At 41.5% G+C, this 17815-nt stretch overlaps 2 protein-coding genes across 3 annotated transcripts in view; one reads left to right on the top strand and one right to left on the bottom strand.

Annotated features, from left to right (window-relative positions):
* Positions 1–6519: 6519 nt before the first annotated feature.
* F3 (coagulation factor III, tissue factor) lies at positions 6520–12906 on the bottom strand. The gene is made up of 6 exons (XM_426640.6): positions 12801–12906; positions 11711–11825; positions 9703–9887; positions 9066–9247; positions 8779–8938; positions 6520–7636 (listed from the first exon to the last, which is right to left on the bottom strand). The coding sequence occupies exons 1-6, from the start codon at positions 12868–12870 to the stop codon at positions 7497–7499; spliced, it is 852 nt and encodes a 283-aa protein (XP_426640.3). The 5' UTR covers positions 12871–12906; the 3' UTR covers positions 6520–7496.
* Positions 12792–17815, top strand: part of SLC44A3 (solute carrier family 44 member 3) — a 92275-nt gene continuing 87251 nt past the window's right edge. For both annotated transcript variants that reach the window (XM_046944748.1, XM_040705037.2), the window contains exon 1: positions 12792–12914. The gene's annotated coding sequence lies outside the window, so the exon portion shown is untranslated. The remainder of the gene's footprint in view (positions 12915–17815) is intronic.

Here is a 17815-nt window from a genome sequence, read left to right as displayed (position 1 = left end):
AAAACCTTAGAAGAACGTTGTCTTAAATGTTGCACAGTCATCTCTAAGCTGCTGCATCATTTTCTTTCCCTGTATGCAAAAGCAGAGCCAGACTATAAATAGCCTGCAAGTCAACAGACGGAAGCTATCTCGAGGGAATAGTTTAAAAAAGCATGATAAATGTGAAGATTAAATTGAAATCATATGCCTAAATGTCTGGTGCAATTCTGTGGGGGCTGGCTTTGGAAACTGAGCACACACTGCCAGTAATTCTGTGAGGAGTGCAGCAGAGTAATAGTCATCATACAATTGGCATTATAAAATATGAGGGAAGGGGAACTTCGATGTGTTGCTTCCGTGGAATATATCTTTCCCAAACCAGCCCCAGCCCGTACACATTCTTTAACTCTGTTTAGAAACTTCACTTTTGGTGTCTGTAGTATAAAGATGCAGTGGTTTTTACTGGCAAGAGGAGCTGGGTGCAATAGCATCCAGCCCTGCTTCCTGTTTTGCTTTTCCATAGACCAACATTCTTATTCCCCATCTCTCACTCATTCTGGAAGACACAGCATCCACACATGATGCTATACCGAAATAGAACAGAACTGGAAAAATGAGGTCAGAGCTATCTGTCCAAAACTTAGACTGCTGAGACTAATTTAGTTGGGAACTCCACCTATGTGACAGAGCAAATTTTCTGCACTGAAGTATCTTTAGAGTTGGCACAAATCATGGCAGTGTTAAAAAGAAATCCTGATTTTAAAAAGTTTGGAGAATGCTGCTCTGGGAAAGCCACAGCACTCATGCAGCTGAAGAGAGGTTCCTCTACATAACCAAATATGCCTTTTATTTTCTTAAATGGAAGGGTTTATTGCTGTCAGATACTAAAACCACTTAATAGACTGAAAATCTACTTTAACCTGTGTGAATCATGATAAGGTAAGTAGTGTGAAGATGTTTCCCAAAGTAAACCAACCCTTTATTTATTTACTTTATCGTGGTGTGCTGCTGTAGGAATGCCTTGGTGCAAAAGCCACAGAGCTAAAAATAGCTGTGTCAGAAGCTGCTAATATGCCAGATGTTGTGCAGTACTGCAGGATAGCCCTCCAAAGAGGGACCAATGAATGGAAGTGTTTGGGGAAGCAGTGGTTAAGGGGAAATAAGTGTGTGTTGAAGGCTTCTTAGAACTCCAGTGCAATCTTACATATTGTAACAGGACTTCTCTGGAAAGCCAAGAACCTCTGTCAGGTGTTTTGTTTTTTTTTTTTTTGTATGTAATAGGGAATCAGGGACCAAGGTCAATTCTGCCCATTGATATCCTAGCTTTTCTAAACTCACAAATGCTAGGTAGATTATATGAAATCTATTTGTAATATTCTGTTAGGATAGTTGTATTTACAACAGTCCAAAGAGAATTTTGGAAGCGCTGCTTGAGTTTAATTCTTCAATGTTCACAAAAATCTTGATGAGGGTGTCTCTGCAAACTTCCTTGCCCTTCTCTGAGGTGTTGGAGTGCATCATATCAGTGGGATACAAGGTGCTTACATGGGTACATTTGAGAGGCAAGTAGCTCCTGTGTATGCCTGTGTGTTTGTGTTCCTGAGGTTGTGGGTAAGTTATTGATCCTCGTGAGAGAAACTGCATAGACGAGCAGAGCAGCCTCTCACCTGAGAACTGTTCCTCTGGCAACTTCTTGAGCCTGTCACTGCTCCTGGAGTGGGGGGCATTCCCCAGAGAAGTTTTTTGTAGGTTGCTTTGTGAGGCAAGCTTAGTAGAACTCAAGGTATGTGAAGCCCAAAATAGTCACTGTTACAAATCTAGTTGCATTCCAGATGGCCTTTTCCTATTTGTGCCTTTTTTTTTGATTTGTCACCAGACAGGGAGTGTGTTGTTACAGTTCCATACATACTTGCACTGCAACGTAACCTGCATGGCTTTTACTGCACCATTTATGCCTTGTGAGGTAGTAACATATTTTTCAATGCTCCTGAAAGATCATAGCTCTTTCTCAGGGAGCCTCAATCCATTCCTTAATAGTTTAAAGGACAGCAACAGGAATCTGTTCTGTGTTTCAGGTAAATTCCCTCAGCCTCTCTTCATGAATCCTGTGCTCTGGACCCTTCACCAGCTTTGTTGCCCTATGCTACGATACTGAACTACTGAGTTTTCTGAGATTAGAGGATCAAGGAATTTGGATTTGTGCAGATTTTAACACTGAGCAAAAGGGTAAATAAGTACTTGCTGGAGGTGGCCTTGTTTTCAACAGTGCTAGAAAGCTGGACAAGATATGTTATAACCCAAAGTCCTTGGAGAAGCTGGCAGAGTGAAATATGGAGTACATGCAGGAATTTTGGAGGTATCCAGGGAGAGAACTGATCCCAGATTTCCCATTGGGTCTCACTGAACTGTTCAGGTTATCCATTGCTCCTCGCTAGTAGGAAAGAGAAGATTTAATAAACTTAATGTGCCCTTTTCCTTCAAGGTCTGGTGAAATCTGGGTTAACTGAGTGTTAGCATGCTAGTCATTTAGGGAAAAATGGATTGATAATAACACAGTGATTATGCCTCTTTTTTGCCACTTGGGGTCATCTTTTCTAAGTTGCCTGGAATGTAATACTGAATGTTCAGTTGCAGGATTAGCACTGTAGAGGTAGCTCCTGGAGTATAAATTACTTACACACAATAGCGCTGCTATTGTGATTTCACACTATGAAAAGTAAACAAGATGTGTTTCAGCTTCTACTCCAATAGAGATAGCTGAAGCACTGACATATGATGATATGGTTGCATCCTTGTTGATTTATGGAAGAAAATGGATATAGTATGACTAAAGTGGAAAGATGGAATATAAGACTGTCATCTCTGTGAAGTTATGTTTTGGACATGAATGAATGGTGAAGTACAAAAGCAGCAGAGGGGAAATATTTTATGTTAATCAATAATATACTCTTTTAATTAAGTTTAAAAATTCCACCTTTTTTTTTGGCAGAAATAATGACTACATTTATTGGAGTAGGCTTTAAAATCTCCCTTGTCATTTTCCCTCTTTTATTACACTCAATTTTTAATTTAGCTTTATGACCACTGAAGGGCAAATTAAAAATATGATCACATTGGGAGAACATCTATTCAGAGGAAGGAGATTTTTAATTAAACTGCTCTTTTGATGAGAGAGTTTTGTGATTATAATAATGTTTGGGTACTTTGCTATTTAAATATGACCTGAAGTAAGAGGGCAGGAAATGTGAAGACAGAAAGAAAAGGGTGGCGTTGAGACTTACTGGAACTGTAAATATTCTTTGAGTTCAGATTATTGACTTCATTGTTAATTAAGAAGACATTAAAAGTGTTACTTTTTAATGGTAAGTAAGTGCACTGAGACAGTCAGAAACAGTGTTAGGAAATGCACTGGAAGTTTCTGGTCCTGGTTATGGTGAGCAAGGGAAGTTCTTGAGTGTGAAAAATGTTGCTATGATATTAATGTATTTCCGATTGGTGATTAAGGAATATATATTCAGATGCCATATTTTCATATAAATGAGATCCTAATGAAATGGTGAGGGCATCTCTGGGGAAGAAGTAGTCATGGAAATGAACAGAGGATGCGTAGGTGGAATGGAAACACCAACAGTGGAATTTGAGGAAGTAAGGAGCAGAAGGGTTGTGAGCTTCTTATAGGAACCAAAAATTGAACATAATTGGAATTCCATAATATGGAGCACAATTTCCTATAGGAAGACAGGAAGATGTAATACCTGCAGCTGGATATACAAGATGGTACCTGGTTTAAGAGCCCTGGAGGCAGTCAATATGGTTGTCTTTTTTTCTTTTTTCCCGAGTGTGGGCAGATTTTACTGAAAGAAATTGACCCTGAGGCAAATTTTTCTATGAAATTGCCTAATTAATTTGCAGTTACAGGCCGAGGAATTGCAGGAAAAGATGCAGGTGTTCTTCTGAGCCCTTTTGGAAGATACTGAAATGAGCTGTTTGGGTTGATTTTAGAGCTCGTGCCAAAAGAAGCAGAAGAATCAAACTGGCGGGAACATTTCCCATCATAGGTAGAAGGAAAAACAGTTCTGCAGTGCATCTGTCCTGTTCCTTACACCCTGAGCTTTTTTAAGTGACCTGCTGTGTAACACTGGAGGGCACCTACAGCACTATATAACGAAGGGACAGCTTTCTGTGAGGATTCTCTGTTAAGAGTGTGGATGTACTACACAGGAGAGCAGATGGTGTGGCAACACCACACAGTGTTTTTGGAAAGATCTTCAGATGACCAGTGCCTGTTTCTGCCCTGTCTAGCAGATTGTTCTTTATGTTTGAGAAAGGAGTTAAAACTCATGCAGAAACCCATCAACAAAGCTCCAGCACAGGACTTCTCTCTCCTGCAGTGACAAACCCAGGCTATAGGAAGCACTGTTATGTGTAGCAGCTAACTACTGAGGAACTACAAACTGATGAACTGTCTGGTCCTCTTGTTCCTGTGTATGAAGGAATTCTAAAATTGTGTGGCAATCAGTACTAAGTTGGAAAATAACAGGGGAATATTTCATGGCTGTTTTTTTCTCACTCTCTCAATGCAGAAACTTTGTCCTGAACTGCCACATGAACAATGATCCAAATTAAGCTTATCACTTTCTTATTGTTGTGTGCCTCTCAGCAGCACCTTTCTCACACTGAAAAGCTGAGTTTGCTACGAATAGATTGGCTAAGCTGACTGCAGCCATATCTAAGTACTGTAAAGCTGTTAATTTGAAGTAATGGCAGTCATTTATCACCCACAGTGATGTTAGGTCTGTCAGAAAGCTAGCATCACATCAGCCTTTATTTGCTTATGTGAAGAAAAATTTGAATTTCAAGCACGATTAAATAATGATAGTGGCTTGTTACAGTATGCCATGCTACATGTTCATTTGTACAAGTGTTGTGTCAAGGAAATGTGCAAATGTCTTTCTCCTCTTGAAATAGTTGGAGGCAAAGCAGAAGATGGGGAATTACGATCATCAATTGGAACCCACTTGGAGACAGAAATGTGTTTGTAAGATAGGCCAGGAAACTGGGGTACATAGGAAAAGCCTTCACATCAATTCCCAGCCTGGCTGGCTGTGTCCAATATTTGTAGAGCGCTGAAGCAGGCCCTGTGTGTGTGCCCTAGATAGGACCTAGTATTTCTTCCTAGTGACAATACTGAGGAAGTTAAGCCTCTGCACTGGAACAGTTTGCAGGGGCTGTATACACTGATCCACTGAGCTTTGCGGGAGAGGTGGGGGAGGGAAAAAGACCCATTCTCAAATGTCTTCACAAACAGCCAGAAAACTTTAGAAATGGAATCTGTAGGCCTCGTGACTCTGGTTACTGAGCATTGCTGAGGCTATAAAGTACTGTAGCTAGGGAGCAGACATGCCACAGGTTTCCAAAACTTGCGCAGCAGTGGGCCGTTCTTACACCATTTAAGGCACTGTTTGTGATCTGTGGGTTTTCTTTCATTCTTTTAATAAAAACAACTTTCATATTGAGAGCAAAAGAAAAATCTAGCTAACGAAGCATAACTTATAACATCATTCTATGTAGATAATCAAATGCATGGTATGGTTTAATAAACACTATGCTGTTTCCTGTGGGCTTTTGTTTTCCTATGAACTTTCGCCTTTCCTGAGCTCTACTCTGAATGAAACTAATGAAGTGGAACAGGAGAGTAATGATGACAACTTTGGAATGCTTTTAAGTTTACTCCCACATACTCTCATGCTTCTGATTGCTGGTGTAAGATTCTTTTTCTGAAGAAGGCTTATGCAGCAAATGCATTTATTACTCAATATTAAGTAAAAAGTTTTTTCTCTCCTTGTAAATAACAGAATTCAAGAACAAATCAAATGTCTGTTATCTACTCTGGCATAATCACAGGACTCGTAATCCATATGAAGTATCTTACTGTATAGTAAGAATAACAAATATCAAATGCAATTCTGTAAAAGTTTTTTTTTGTTACCAGTTCTCATAAATGCAGTTGGTATTCTCTTCAAAGGCACATACATAGCCTTGAAGTATACAGCCAATTAGCGTCAACTGCTTGATGCTTTGTTTTTCCTTTCTGTTTTGGTTCTTATCCCCATCATTAGTAGCAGCAATAGATAGAATGTTGCAGCAGTTATCAGCTTTGGGCCAAACGCCAGGCTGCCTTGACTGAAAACTGCTATCAAAAGTGGTACAGCTATCAGTGTGGGGATCCCTAAGCAAACATCCAGATGGGTGTCCAATATACTTTCCATTAGATTAAGAAGTAGATCCTGAATAATCACTTAACCAAATTGAAAGCTGAACAGCAACCTGGGACTCTTCAAAACCCACTGTTAGTTCCTGAAGCGTGGCTTCTCATATTTTTGTCCTTACAGGTAGTAGGTGCCCTGCTGGCTTATTTCACGTGGTCCTGGTTAGATTTCTGACAACTTCTGTAAACTTCAATTGCGAGATAAGTTTCCTAAACATATTTTTAACTTGAGTTCCAGAATGAATATTGTACTCCATTTAAAAAAAGAAGTCTTATTTTCCCAGTCACCTTTATTTCACTAGAAAAGTATAAATTACTATAAATACAGGTATCACCAGTATAAAAATTAGATTGTCATCCATAAAATAAATATTAAAACAGTCATAGCAAAAGGTACCTCTGAATCCCATCACCAAGATGATTTGAATGTACAATACATAAACAACTGATTTACTATTTAATTTCAAATAAAGTTTGAAATGCAGTAACTACTGCTACTTACTCACTGTTTGCCTGAAGTGAGTTACTACTCCCACAAACTCTGAAGTATTTATCCTAACACTGACTTGGAGCCAACAGGCTACCCTGTCTGTGGAACTGTAGGTGTAGTGTAATCCAGACGTCTTCCGTATGGTTAGCAACTATCTACTGCAAGAGCATAAATTAGGAGTCACCAATACACTACTTTGTTTATCACTGGTTGGATATATCCAAAGATAAACAGACCAAGACAGTTTTATCCAAAAAGTGCAGAAATAGCAGTAGCATCTTCGTACCATCTGAACTAACAGGTCATTTCACCAGTTAATAATGTCATAAGAAAGTCAGATAAGTAGAGGTTTTGTTTCATAGAAACAGAAAAACAGTCCTTTTCATTAGTAAAGGACGTATTTTTCAAAAGTAGTGTTTTTTTTCCCCTCACAAGTACTGTAAGCCTGCTGGCTCAGTAAAGCTTATACTTTCAGAGTGCCTGGTCAAATCAAAGACTCATTTGATTCTAGCTGAGAAGAATGTATGAGGAGGGTAATCGTGTTGTAATAGGTCACCAAAATATTCTTCCAGTCTCCAGACACTGCAGACGGGGGCTTCCTGGTATCTGTGGCTTTTTTTTTTTTTTAAATCTGTGACTGTCTAAAACTTGTGGTGGACTCAAAGATCCATTAGCTTCGAACTTCCTGTACCAGAGAGGCTAGAGGCTTCATCCTTTTTTCTGCCTTTGTATCTTCCGAGTATCCTCAACAGTTTTTCCTTAGACACCATTAAGTGGTTCTTTTTCTCTTGCATTTTTTGCTCTCTTGCATTTACACAGGATCACTGCTAGGATAATGGTGAGAGTGATGACTGCGATTGCTACCACTGCTATGATGATAAAGACTTCTGCTCCGTATTCTGTAGAGTTGGGAAAAAAAAAATCCAAGGTTCAGTTACCAGAGACAACGTCACAGTGCTACAAATTCTTACAGTGGACTAAAAAATGGTTTCTGTATATCATAGTATCACAGAAGTAGAACGATTACCTCAGTGTGAACTGAATTTGTTTTAAAATGAATTTGTTGAACTGAAGTAAAGCTTTATTTCATGTGGTTCACATGAGGTTTTAATCTAGATAGTACAACAAAATACCAAGACTAGGTCAAATCATTCCCCCAGTCTCTGCATTATCTCTGTGAAACCAGCTCTAACTGGGTATTTTTTTTCTAGATTAGAAGCTAGAAAGTACCAATAAACGAGATTCTTATTTAAATTGTAACTCAGTAGAATTTAACTATTGTGATATATAAAAGTATATATTTTAGATTATAAAGTTAATTAGAAAGCAAACTTCATAAGAGGTTCTCTACTTAAAGTCCAGGTTGCTTCATCTAATGGAGAGGAAACAAGCATGATAGTATTGTGATATTATTTAATAAATATTGAAGAATTTATACTGAAGGAAGTGTTACTCAGGTTGGAATAAAACTGTCTGATTCACTGTCTGCTCACATATTTATGAGAAGTCAGTCTGTCAGCTGACATGGCCGTGTAACACTAAAGAAAGTCTTAGTCTTATCATCTGCTTTTGAGATAATAAATTTCAGTTCAAATTACAAGTCAATGGAAATGCTTGTCATTCAGATTTCCAGCACTCCCATGTTTTAGAGATAATGAACCACTTGCACTTGCTATGGGATCACTTGTATTGGGAGGATCTGAGGGAAACAGTGGGGGGAAAAAGCCAACCCTGCAAAAAGCCAAGCAAACAAAGCCGAAATCTAGTGATGAGACCTGAAACCTTTGTGACCAGTCAACAGCTCAGACAATTTAAAACTGAACTAAAGCAGTTTAGCAAAACCCTACAGCCAACTCCAGCTAGCTAAAGATGGTGGTCTCTTAATGGTATTCTTCCCATTAGTCTGTCGTCCTCTCACTTACATAAGTTCATTTTATAACTTAGGCATCACACTTTATGGACATATAAAATACATTCAAAATTGAAGTGCCTTTCTGTTGGAACGCTGAAGGCAGCGCAACACTCTTCACTAGATACGTACCATCTAAAATAGTTCTTCCTACAGTGGTACAAAGCACCGTGCTTTCTTGACCATTACGATTTTCTCTGCGAGAGGGAATGGTTCCCTGCACGTAGAAGCAATAGTTATTTTTGTTGTCAACGCTTATATCAAATGTATGGCTTTTTGTTGTTGCATCTTTCTGTAAAGAAAAAAACATTTCTCATTTCATGTCCTCTACAAAACTGCCAGTGCTTTTAAGGTAGCTGAAAAATTATATCGCTATTATGTATCTACTGAATATGCAGAAAAGCAGAGTAAGGCCTTACCTTTCCAGAACTTTGATCTTTCCAGTAATAGAGTTTGTATTCCAGGTCATGTTTGAAAATATCTCGAACACTTTGAAAGCTTCCATTAGGAAACATATATGGTGTAAGTGGATCTCGAAACACAACAGTCAGTTTGGAATCTTTTTGTGTGTGGTGTTGGATCTCCGGTTTTCCAATAATAGCTGAAGAAGCATTTTTAGAATTAAAACACTGGCATCAACTTTTTTTCCCCCATTCTTGGCTGCTCTATACTTCTACTGTTTCCTACATAATATTTCCTCCCTTTACTCTTTCCTCTTTTCCTCCCTTTACTCCCTTCCCTCCTCAAACAGAAGAGTTTACTCAGCCAAAGCAGTACAGGATTATTAACAAGTATCTGTATCTAGTACACAAAGTTAATAAAGTGGTGTACAATGCAGTGAGAAACAAGTAGTGACTAAAATCCTACACACTGCTCTGCAACAGGGAAAGAAAACTTTGTGCCTGAATGTCGTCTTCTTTAGTAGCCCTTGTATCTGTAGGGCTACTAAAGAATCTACAGGAGAAAGCTTTAGGCTAAATCCAAACCTTGTTTAAGTCAATGGAAATCATCTTGAATGGAAGCTAATTAAAATATTTAATTGGGAATTCTACTTACTCTGATTATAAGGTGTGAATTTTTCAGAGCTTGCAAAAAGTGGTTCTTCAAAGTTATCCTCCACCAAGGATTTTACGGATAATACATGAGCTGTATAGGTCTCCTTTACATTCCGGAGTGCATCAGTAACATCACACTCTGTTTCTGTAGTCATTACACACTTTTTTTTTGTATCAGACATCTGCCTGGAAAGAGTAAGCAAGAAGTGTCAACACTTCCCAAGAACACTTTCGCAAGTTACTTATATATGCTAAAAACATTTTTCCCCTCAAACTGTATAGACTTCCTTCAGTCAGTGGAATGGCCTTGCGGGTATAGTAGGCTGAGAAGCAGAAGGGAAAAAAAACCCACAAAAGCAGAACACTGTTCTGCACAGGTACATTTCACAACACGTTGTAGAAACAAGTAAAAAAAAACCATGAGCCATGGTAATTATAGAAGGTTGTCTTTTGGGGTTTTTCTGCAGTTGATTTACGAAAACCAAACAAAAAACGGATATAGAAATCACTTTGAAAATGTTATTCCTGTTCACAAATGCATCTGAAAATTATTGCCTAAAGAAACATGAGTTGTCCTAGGAAGCTCTGCTGCTATGTACAGTAATCACTTAATGTAAGCCTCCTCATTTCTGTCACTTGTGTTTGCATCTATGCAGGTACAAATGTCACTAAGAACAAGACATTAGCAGCAATTTTAGTTGCAGTATTATGTTACAAAAGCAAGAAAAAAATATTGTAAGAAACATGACCTCTATGAACTTCTCTTGATTTTAAAGAATAGAGGATTTACTTGAGAAATAATGAATAAGCCATAGGGGAAAAAAAGTTTTTATGGCCACTTTGCATCCTAATAATGCTTAGAAAAAGGACAGAAGAGATCTGATCTTGGTGATCAAACAAAAGTACATAAAAGAGAAAGAAAACATTTGAGTGCAATTTGTCTATAGGAACATCTTGTCTAAAGAAGTTCCTCCATATCAGAATTACACCTGATTCTATGCTAAACCTTGGACAAACACACTTCAGTATTTCGTAAGCAATATAAACTCCAGATTCATAAAACATTTCAACTCGCACAGTGCTAGATAAGGTTCTGTGTCCTGCACTTCTCTTTGTAAGATCGAGCTCTTAAGGTAGGTTATGCCACTCTGCTAAGAGCGTGCTTTTAAGTCTATTCATTTAATTGCTCCCTTAGCCTAAGAATAAAAGAGCACATTAGACCATCGCGTTGGTATTTCATCCATTAGTCATGAGACTGCTCTCATCTCTAGGCAACTTTTATATACAGAAGAGACTACAGTACCACATTTTCATTACAAGTGGGAGAGTTGATGATGCAGACTCCCCTCAGGGTATGTTTATTAATGATCTATGAATTAATATGGGAGCTAAGAATAGCACAGATTTATTGCTGAACTTCACAGAAGTTTCTGTGCAGCAGAGGTGTCAGACACTTCACATAGGCTAATCGTTGTTTTATGTCTGTAGTATTTCATAGCTTCTATAAAACATGATGACAGAGGAAGCCTTGACAGTAGCTAGATGAACAAAGGTAATCTTTAGTATTACCCAGCAAGACTGAACATACATTATGGTGATTCACTGATTAGAAAATTCAGACTCGTATTTATCAGACACCTTCTGAGACTAAAGAACAAAGACTCAGTTCAGACATAAAAAGGTGAAGTTGTGTCTAATACATGGCATGTCAGATCAAACATCAACTTCTTCCAGTACGCTAGCACACGTCTCCAGTGCAGCTTGAGCCACACCTCACCCCAGAACTGAAATACCAATCTAAAGCTCAGCTTCCCATTTCTGAAGTGGGCAAAACCAGAAACCTGAATCAGGGATTGTTACAGTTGGATATAAAGAAGTGCTAGCAGTTGGGTTGTCAATTTCCTTAAAAGTGAGTTCTTTTCCTGATACATTCTGTCTCAGAAATAATCAAATACTCCAGATACGTCTCCTTCAATTGCCATTGATATACACACCTCCATGTCACTTACCCATGTATTTCTACGGTGTAGAAGTAACCTGATGGTTTTGGTTGCCACTTCAGTATGGTTTTAAAATTGATTGAAGACCAAGTTATATTAACTGCCGTTGGTAGTTCTGGGTTGCCTTTAGAAAGAGCAAAGAGTGCCATTAGCCACGTTATACATAACTGCTGACTGCCCGCACTCACTGTTTAGGTAAAGTGAGCATTGCTGCTCATTGCTGCTCAGGGGAGTTATTTGGGTTGAAAGGCCCGGTCCTGCCCTTCGGGCTCGGGCCGTCTCACCGAAGGAATGTGCTCTGGCACAAGTGAGAAACATGAGAAGAAAATTATTTTCTTTCGCTGTTGTTCTAACTCCGAGCTTGCTGAGGTAACTCCAGATGAGTCCTCGCTTTACTTTTTGATCCAACACCCCTTTAAGAGCTTACAAAATCTGGAAGACCCTTATGAGAGCGTCTGAACCCCAAACAACAGCACTGTGCTTCACAGTCCCCGACTGTCTCTAATGCAGAAGGCATTACCTTCGGCTCCCCTTCGATTTATTTTGGGAAGATAAACTATTCAGAACGCTGTGCTGCCCCGAGCACGGACACCTCGAGGCCAGCCCCGCGCCGAGGGGTCACTTCGGAGAACTGCCCCGGAGGAAAGCGCGGCGGAAAACCCCGCGCGGCGGGGCGAGCCGCGACCTCCGCGACCTCTGCGAAGCCAGCGTTGCGCTAAGCCATGCCCTCACTGCTTCCTAAATGTGGCCTCCTCCGCCGCTGCGATTAGCTCAGACCTGGCGACAGGGGAAGCAAATCTCGCCGCTCGCTCCCGGTGCCGCTGGGAAGCCCCGCAGCCCCCCGGCTGCGGACATCGGGGCTCCCGTAGGAACGAACCACCCGCGGCGAACGAGCGCCCCGCCAGCGGTGCTGAACGACGGAGCCGCCGCTGTCCACGGCCCCACAGTGCAGCCGCTGCCCCCCGCCCCACGGGCCACGCGCGAAGTCTCTGGCGGAGGGCAAAGGCCGCCGCTCGCGGCCGCTCTCCCTCGGGGCCGCCCTGTCACGAGAGCTGAGCCCCGCGCCCACCCCCTCCGCACCCCTCCCGCCATCACTCACCGGCGGCGGCCAGGCGGCACAGCAGCGCGATCAGCAGCACGGCCCGCGCTCCGGCGGGGGCACGCGGCATCCTGAGGGAGCGGCTCGGCGACGTCGCGACGGGGATAAAGCGCGGTGAGCCACCGACGGGACTTATATGTGCGGGAGGCGGAACTTCCCGCGGGCAGTGGGAGCGGGGGAGGCTGGCTCCCGCGCGGGGTCAGAGAGGACGGGAGGGGGTTGCTGAAGGAAGCGCTACGGCATGCCAGGTTGTACAAGGCGGGACGCGAGCCTGCGAGGGGACGGCCCGCTGCGGGAAGGGGCCCGAGGGAAGGGGCGGCGCGGCCCCCCGGGGAACGCCTCTCCGTGCCCACAGCCACCTGGGCGCCGCGCTGCTGAGGGTCCCCGTGCCCGCGTGCCGCCGCCGGCTCCCGTTCGCTGGCCGCACGGTGGGATGCTGCTGGGGCCGGGCGGTGCTCCTGCCGCTGGTCCTGCGTCGTTGGGCTGGCTGGCTCAGGTCCGAACTTTCTGCAGCGCCAAACGTCTGTCCGGCCTCGGCTCAGCACGCAGAACGCGACTGCTGGGCTCGCTCTTGCCCTCTCCGCGCGGCTAATGGGGACGCTGCCAGGATCGTCTGTCAGGATTGACAATAAACAATCCCCCCCCCCCACAAAATCCCCAAACACTGTTGGGGATTTGTACCTCAGCTTTCCCGTAAACCAGACACCAGATGGATGCTTTTCCTACAAAGCCGTTAGGAAGATATGTCATTTTCACAGGTAGGAAGGTATCTCGGACAGGTTTGCTGAATGTCTGCCTGCCGTCATTGTCTCAGGCTCTGTGCCCCCGATGTTACCCGCACTCATTGCTCCCCGCCGTGCTGCTTCGCCCGGCGCTCAACCCAAGTTTTGGGGTTCAAGGTTTGCTTTCGTCTAATGCTCGAGCTCTAGAGGGAGCTGTGTTCGCACTCAGCTCGGGATATGTCTGCTGGGAAGGTGGGAAACAGGCGGTGTGGTAGAACCTTGTATGGATACCAAGGGGGTAGGTGCATTTTGCAGTGTTACGCTGACATTTCTTTCTGTATTGATGATGGTTTTTACAAGGTCTTACACTTGGAAAGTATGTGTAGGAGAAGACTAATAGGGAAGTTGCATATTTAATTGCCTTTAATTTTCATGTTTAGTGTACACTTGGACGGAAGCAATCAGTTCTGTTTCATAATGTAAAATAAACACCTATGGATCCGGCTACAATGGCAATTTCAACCAGAGCCTCCATCACATCGAGTGTTTCAAGGTGTGCCTAAACCCTGGATTTTTTAAATTATCAGCATACCTTCACTAAGTCCCAGACACACCTGATTTTTCTGCCTTGTTTTTGTCGAGTTTCAGCACTCTCTCTTTGCAGCTGTATGTCAACATTACCTCAGCCTAAAAGCTTGCATGCTTTCAGCTTTGTGCAGAATCCTGATCCTGTGTGACTAGATTTTCAAGGTTGTCATGTGATAAAATCATAGATGATTTCCAAAGGACATTACAAAGAGTTATGGGACCCATTTACCTAAAAAAAAAAGGTGTTTCTATCAAACCTCACATCACTTTTAAGCTCTGTTTGCAGTTAGATGTCCTTGCATTTCAGTCACAAAAGAGGGGAAGCAGGTCGGCTGTGTTATGGACATAGTCTCAACATCCTATCCTTGCTCCCATTTCCTCTGGCATGACCTCTTCTACCGGAGAGAGAGGTGAGGAACCGTCCAGGCTGTCTGGAATAACCACCTTGACCAGTGTTACCTTATTCCAGCAGCATTTCCCACTGCTCAGCAATGCAAGGCTTTCAGCTGTGCTGTTGGGTGCTGTGGCACGAGGCAAGGAGGCTGCCATTTGCAGCAGGGCCCAAACAGAAGGGTGTGTGTGGATCAGCAGGGGTGGTGGGCTAACTGTGCCAAGCTAGCTGTGCTGAGGGAAGGAAGTTGAAGAGAAAATTTGATAGCTGGGCATGGGGGAGCAGTGTGGCTAGATAAGGTTGATGAGAGAAGGGGATGACAGACAGGGGAGAAGCACTGAGGCAGAGAAAAGCTGCTGTTGCTGCCTCTGCTCTTCTTTCTCCCCTTCCATCAAGCCATGAAGCAGATCTGACCGAAGGATAAGAACGGCTGTGCTGCCCAACTCCAGGAGGCAAACTGGGAAGTGAGAGGAAGCCGGCGCTGCCTGACAGGGCTGGTGCCTCTGGGCCGGGTGGCTGCTGTGCAGCTGGCCACTGGATGGAGGCACTCTGGGTCATATTTCCTGGCCACATGAACAGTATTTCAACAGCATGTTTAAGACAGAAAATTTCCCACTTACTTTAACAATATGTTGCTCCATGCAGGCAAGCATTATGCTGACTTAGACCTCTGGAAATTTCCCTTAACGTTTAGAATTTGGCTCCCATATTGGAATGCCAAAATGTAAGCATCTACTGTGTATATCTCTACAACTGGTATAGTCATCCTCTGCTCATGTTACAATTAGCAGAGAAAAATATCTCACCTAAAGTGAAATCCATTTTTTCCTCGTGCAGACATCTAATGCAAGTCAGACGAATCCATTAAATATTGAAAAAAATTGGAGATTTCTACCAGGATAGTGCCAGGAGCTCAGTGTGACTTTATTGAATGTGTGGGAATCACACAGTAGTAGCAGCTTGGCTCCCTCAGTGCAAGGAGATGACTGTTTCCACTCTGCGTCCCTGTGGTGAGCTTAGTGGAATTCACTGTTGGGAAAGTTTGCCGGATTAGGAGCAAACCCTAAAAAATCTCATTCTTTGATATCATGGAAGCAAACCACACATTGACTGTAGGAAAGTTGAGGAGAAAAGAGAACTAAATCTATGAAACTCCTGGTTTTGGGGAAGACGTGTGTATTTAAATCTGTAATATAATGTACTAGATCTCTAAACAGGTTAGCTTTAGAGATAGCTAATACCTTATTGCTTAGCAAAGCAAATTCAGCATCATATGCTTTCTGTACCGTCATATATCATTTGCTTTATATGACATCCGTAACAGATCAGTTTCCATATGCTGATAGTTTCCCAACATTCTACGGAATGTTTTGTAATCCTTATTAATGTTTTGAAATTTTGTAGTGCTACAGAACATTCATCATTCCATGCTGACATAAAAGTCAGCAATGTTGTCATGCCCAACAGTGAAAAATTCACCTATGTAAGATTCAAAATCTCTCAGAGCTTTTTCCAGAATGGAACTGCTTCTAATATTTGTTCCTTTTGGTTGACTTTTAAGATCTTTCTTTAATGTGTCTCAGTGACTCGTATTACTGGGTAATGAATTTACATAAGCAATTAATTATATTTAATTAGATAAAATTGAAGCTTAGGGAGCAGTCTCTGATATGGTACTTTCTTCTGTAAGTATCTTAATGTTTGTCTTGCAGAGCTGCCCTGTCAAATACAGTACTACAAAGGCATACACAGCACAGTTCTTTGTTCTTTCAATCTTTCTCGCTTCCAGTCAAGCTTCTAAAAGGACAAAGGCATACACAGCACAGTTCTTTGTTCTTTCAATCTTTCTCAGTTCCAGTCAAGCTTCTAAAAGGCAAAGACCATTCAAAATCTTGAAATGACAGCAAGTTTACAACAACATTTGCTGCCTGTGCATGTAAATGTCTCAAACTTATCAACTAACATAGATTATTTTATTATTGGGGGTTGCTTTACAACTATTTTATACATAGGGAGGAAACTGTATTTACCCAACTTTTCTATGGGTACGCTGAAAGTCTGTGGTGAAGTCAGGAACGTACGATATCTTGATTTTATACCATTTTCTGTTTTGTTACGTTGTCACAGGATTATGTTTTCCTTTTTTTTTTTTTTTTTCTTTTAAGCAGAGAAAAATTCATATCTATTAGAAATCTCCAGTGAAGATAAAGGAAACAGAAAATGGAATTCAGTATTTAGATACTTCACACATGTCTAAAAATTGAGTACCTGATCTGTGAGAACGTTCTGCACCGAGGTGTGTTACACTGCTGAACATCAAGCCAGAGCAAGTAAGGAGACTACAAGCAGATTACAGATTTAGAGTTTATATAAAAATGGCTATATTGACAAAATTTGTATAATCTCACTTGTGAGTAGGAGGATTTATATAACAGAGTTGGTTTTGGTATCAAGACCCATTTTTGATGTACAGAAACTGAATTAGTGTAATTTTTCTGATGCTTGTGGTAATCAATGTCATTAGATTAGTGGAATGGAATGGAGAAACAACTTGTATACTTAAGAGCAGTGTTGTTTATACACAGAGAACTGTTTATTCCTGAAGTCTCCACACCAATGAAATTCCCAGTAAAGTCACTTTCTTGTTTATCTCTGGTTTTGTTTTTACCTAAATTATGATAAATTATTTTGTGATTCTAAAACTGATTTGAGATTTTATTAAATCACATGTAGCAACAGAAAATAACAAAGCTATACTGAGATAGAACTAGCTTAAAATTTAAATCCAAATCTTGCAACCGGTTCCTCATCCATCAAACAGTTCACTCATCAAATCCATATCCTTCCAATTTGGAGAGAAGAATGTTGGGAGGGACCATGTCAAAGGCCTAACTGAAGCCCAGATCGATGACATCGCTGTCTCTTCCCTTGTCCATTGATGCACTTACACCATCATAGAAGGCCTCTAGGTTGGTTGCTTATCATAGAAGGCCACTCAGTGATCTTCAGAAGTCCCTTCCAAACCCTACGATTCTGTGGTTCACTGTGTGATTCTGAAATGGTTTCTCCACTTCTCAAGTCGGCTTATGTGTATCTCACCTACAAAGACCGTGGGCATTGCTATTACCAGTTAGCTTCTTAGCTGTCCAGTACACTGGAATAAGAAACATCATCGGTCTGCTCTAGAGACACATTCTGAAGTGGTTTTCTTGAAAAAGTTTACACTGGTCTTTTCCAGACATAGTCATTGTATTTGAAAGTCATAAACGGTTTTAATTCAGCCAGTTTGAGAACATGATTACAGCATAAAACTC

Source organism: Gallus gallus, chromosome 8 (assembly GCF_016699485.2).
Source record: "Gallus gallus isolate bGalGal1 chromosome 8, bGalGal1.mat.broiler.GRCg7b, whole genome shotgun sequence".
Lineage (NCBI taxonomy): Eukaryota > Metazoa > Chordata > Aves > Galliformes > Phasianidae > Gallus > Gallus gallus.
The sequence above is the reverse complement of the archived record's forward strand: the minus strand, read 5'-3'. Positions and strand labels throughout refer to the sequence as shown.

Coding starts and splice junctions, on each gene's coding strand:
- F3 (XM_426640.6), bottom strand. CDS start 12,870: ATGCCGCGTGCCCCCGCCGGAGCGCGGGCCGTGCTGCTGATCGCGCTG. Junction 9,888..11,710: donor TACACCGTAGAAATACATGG/GTAAGTGACATG, acceptor TACTCTTTCCAG/GCAGATGTCTGATACAAAAA. Junction 8,939..9,065: donor AAGATCAAAGTTCTGGAAAG/GTAAGGCCTTAC, acceptor TTTTCTTTACAG/AAAGATGCAACAACAAAAAG.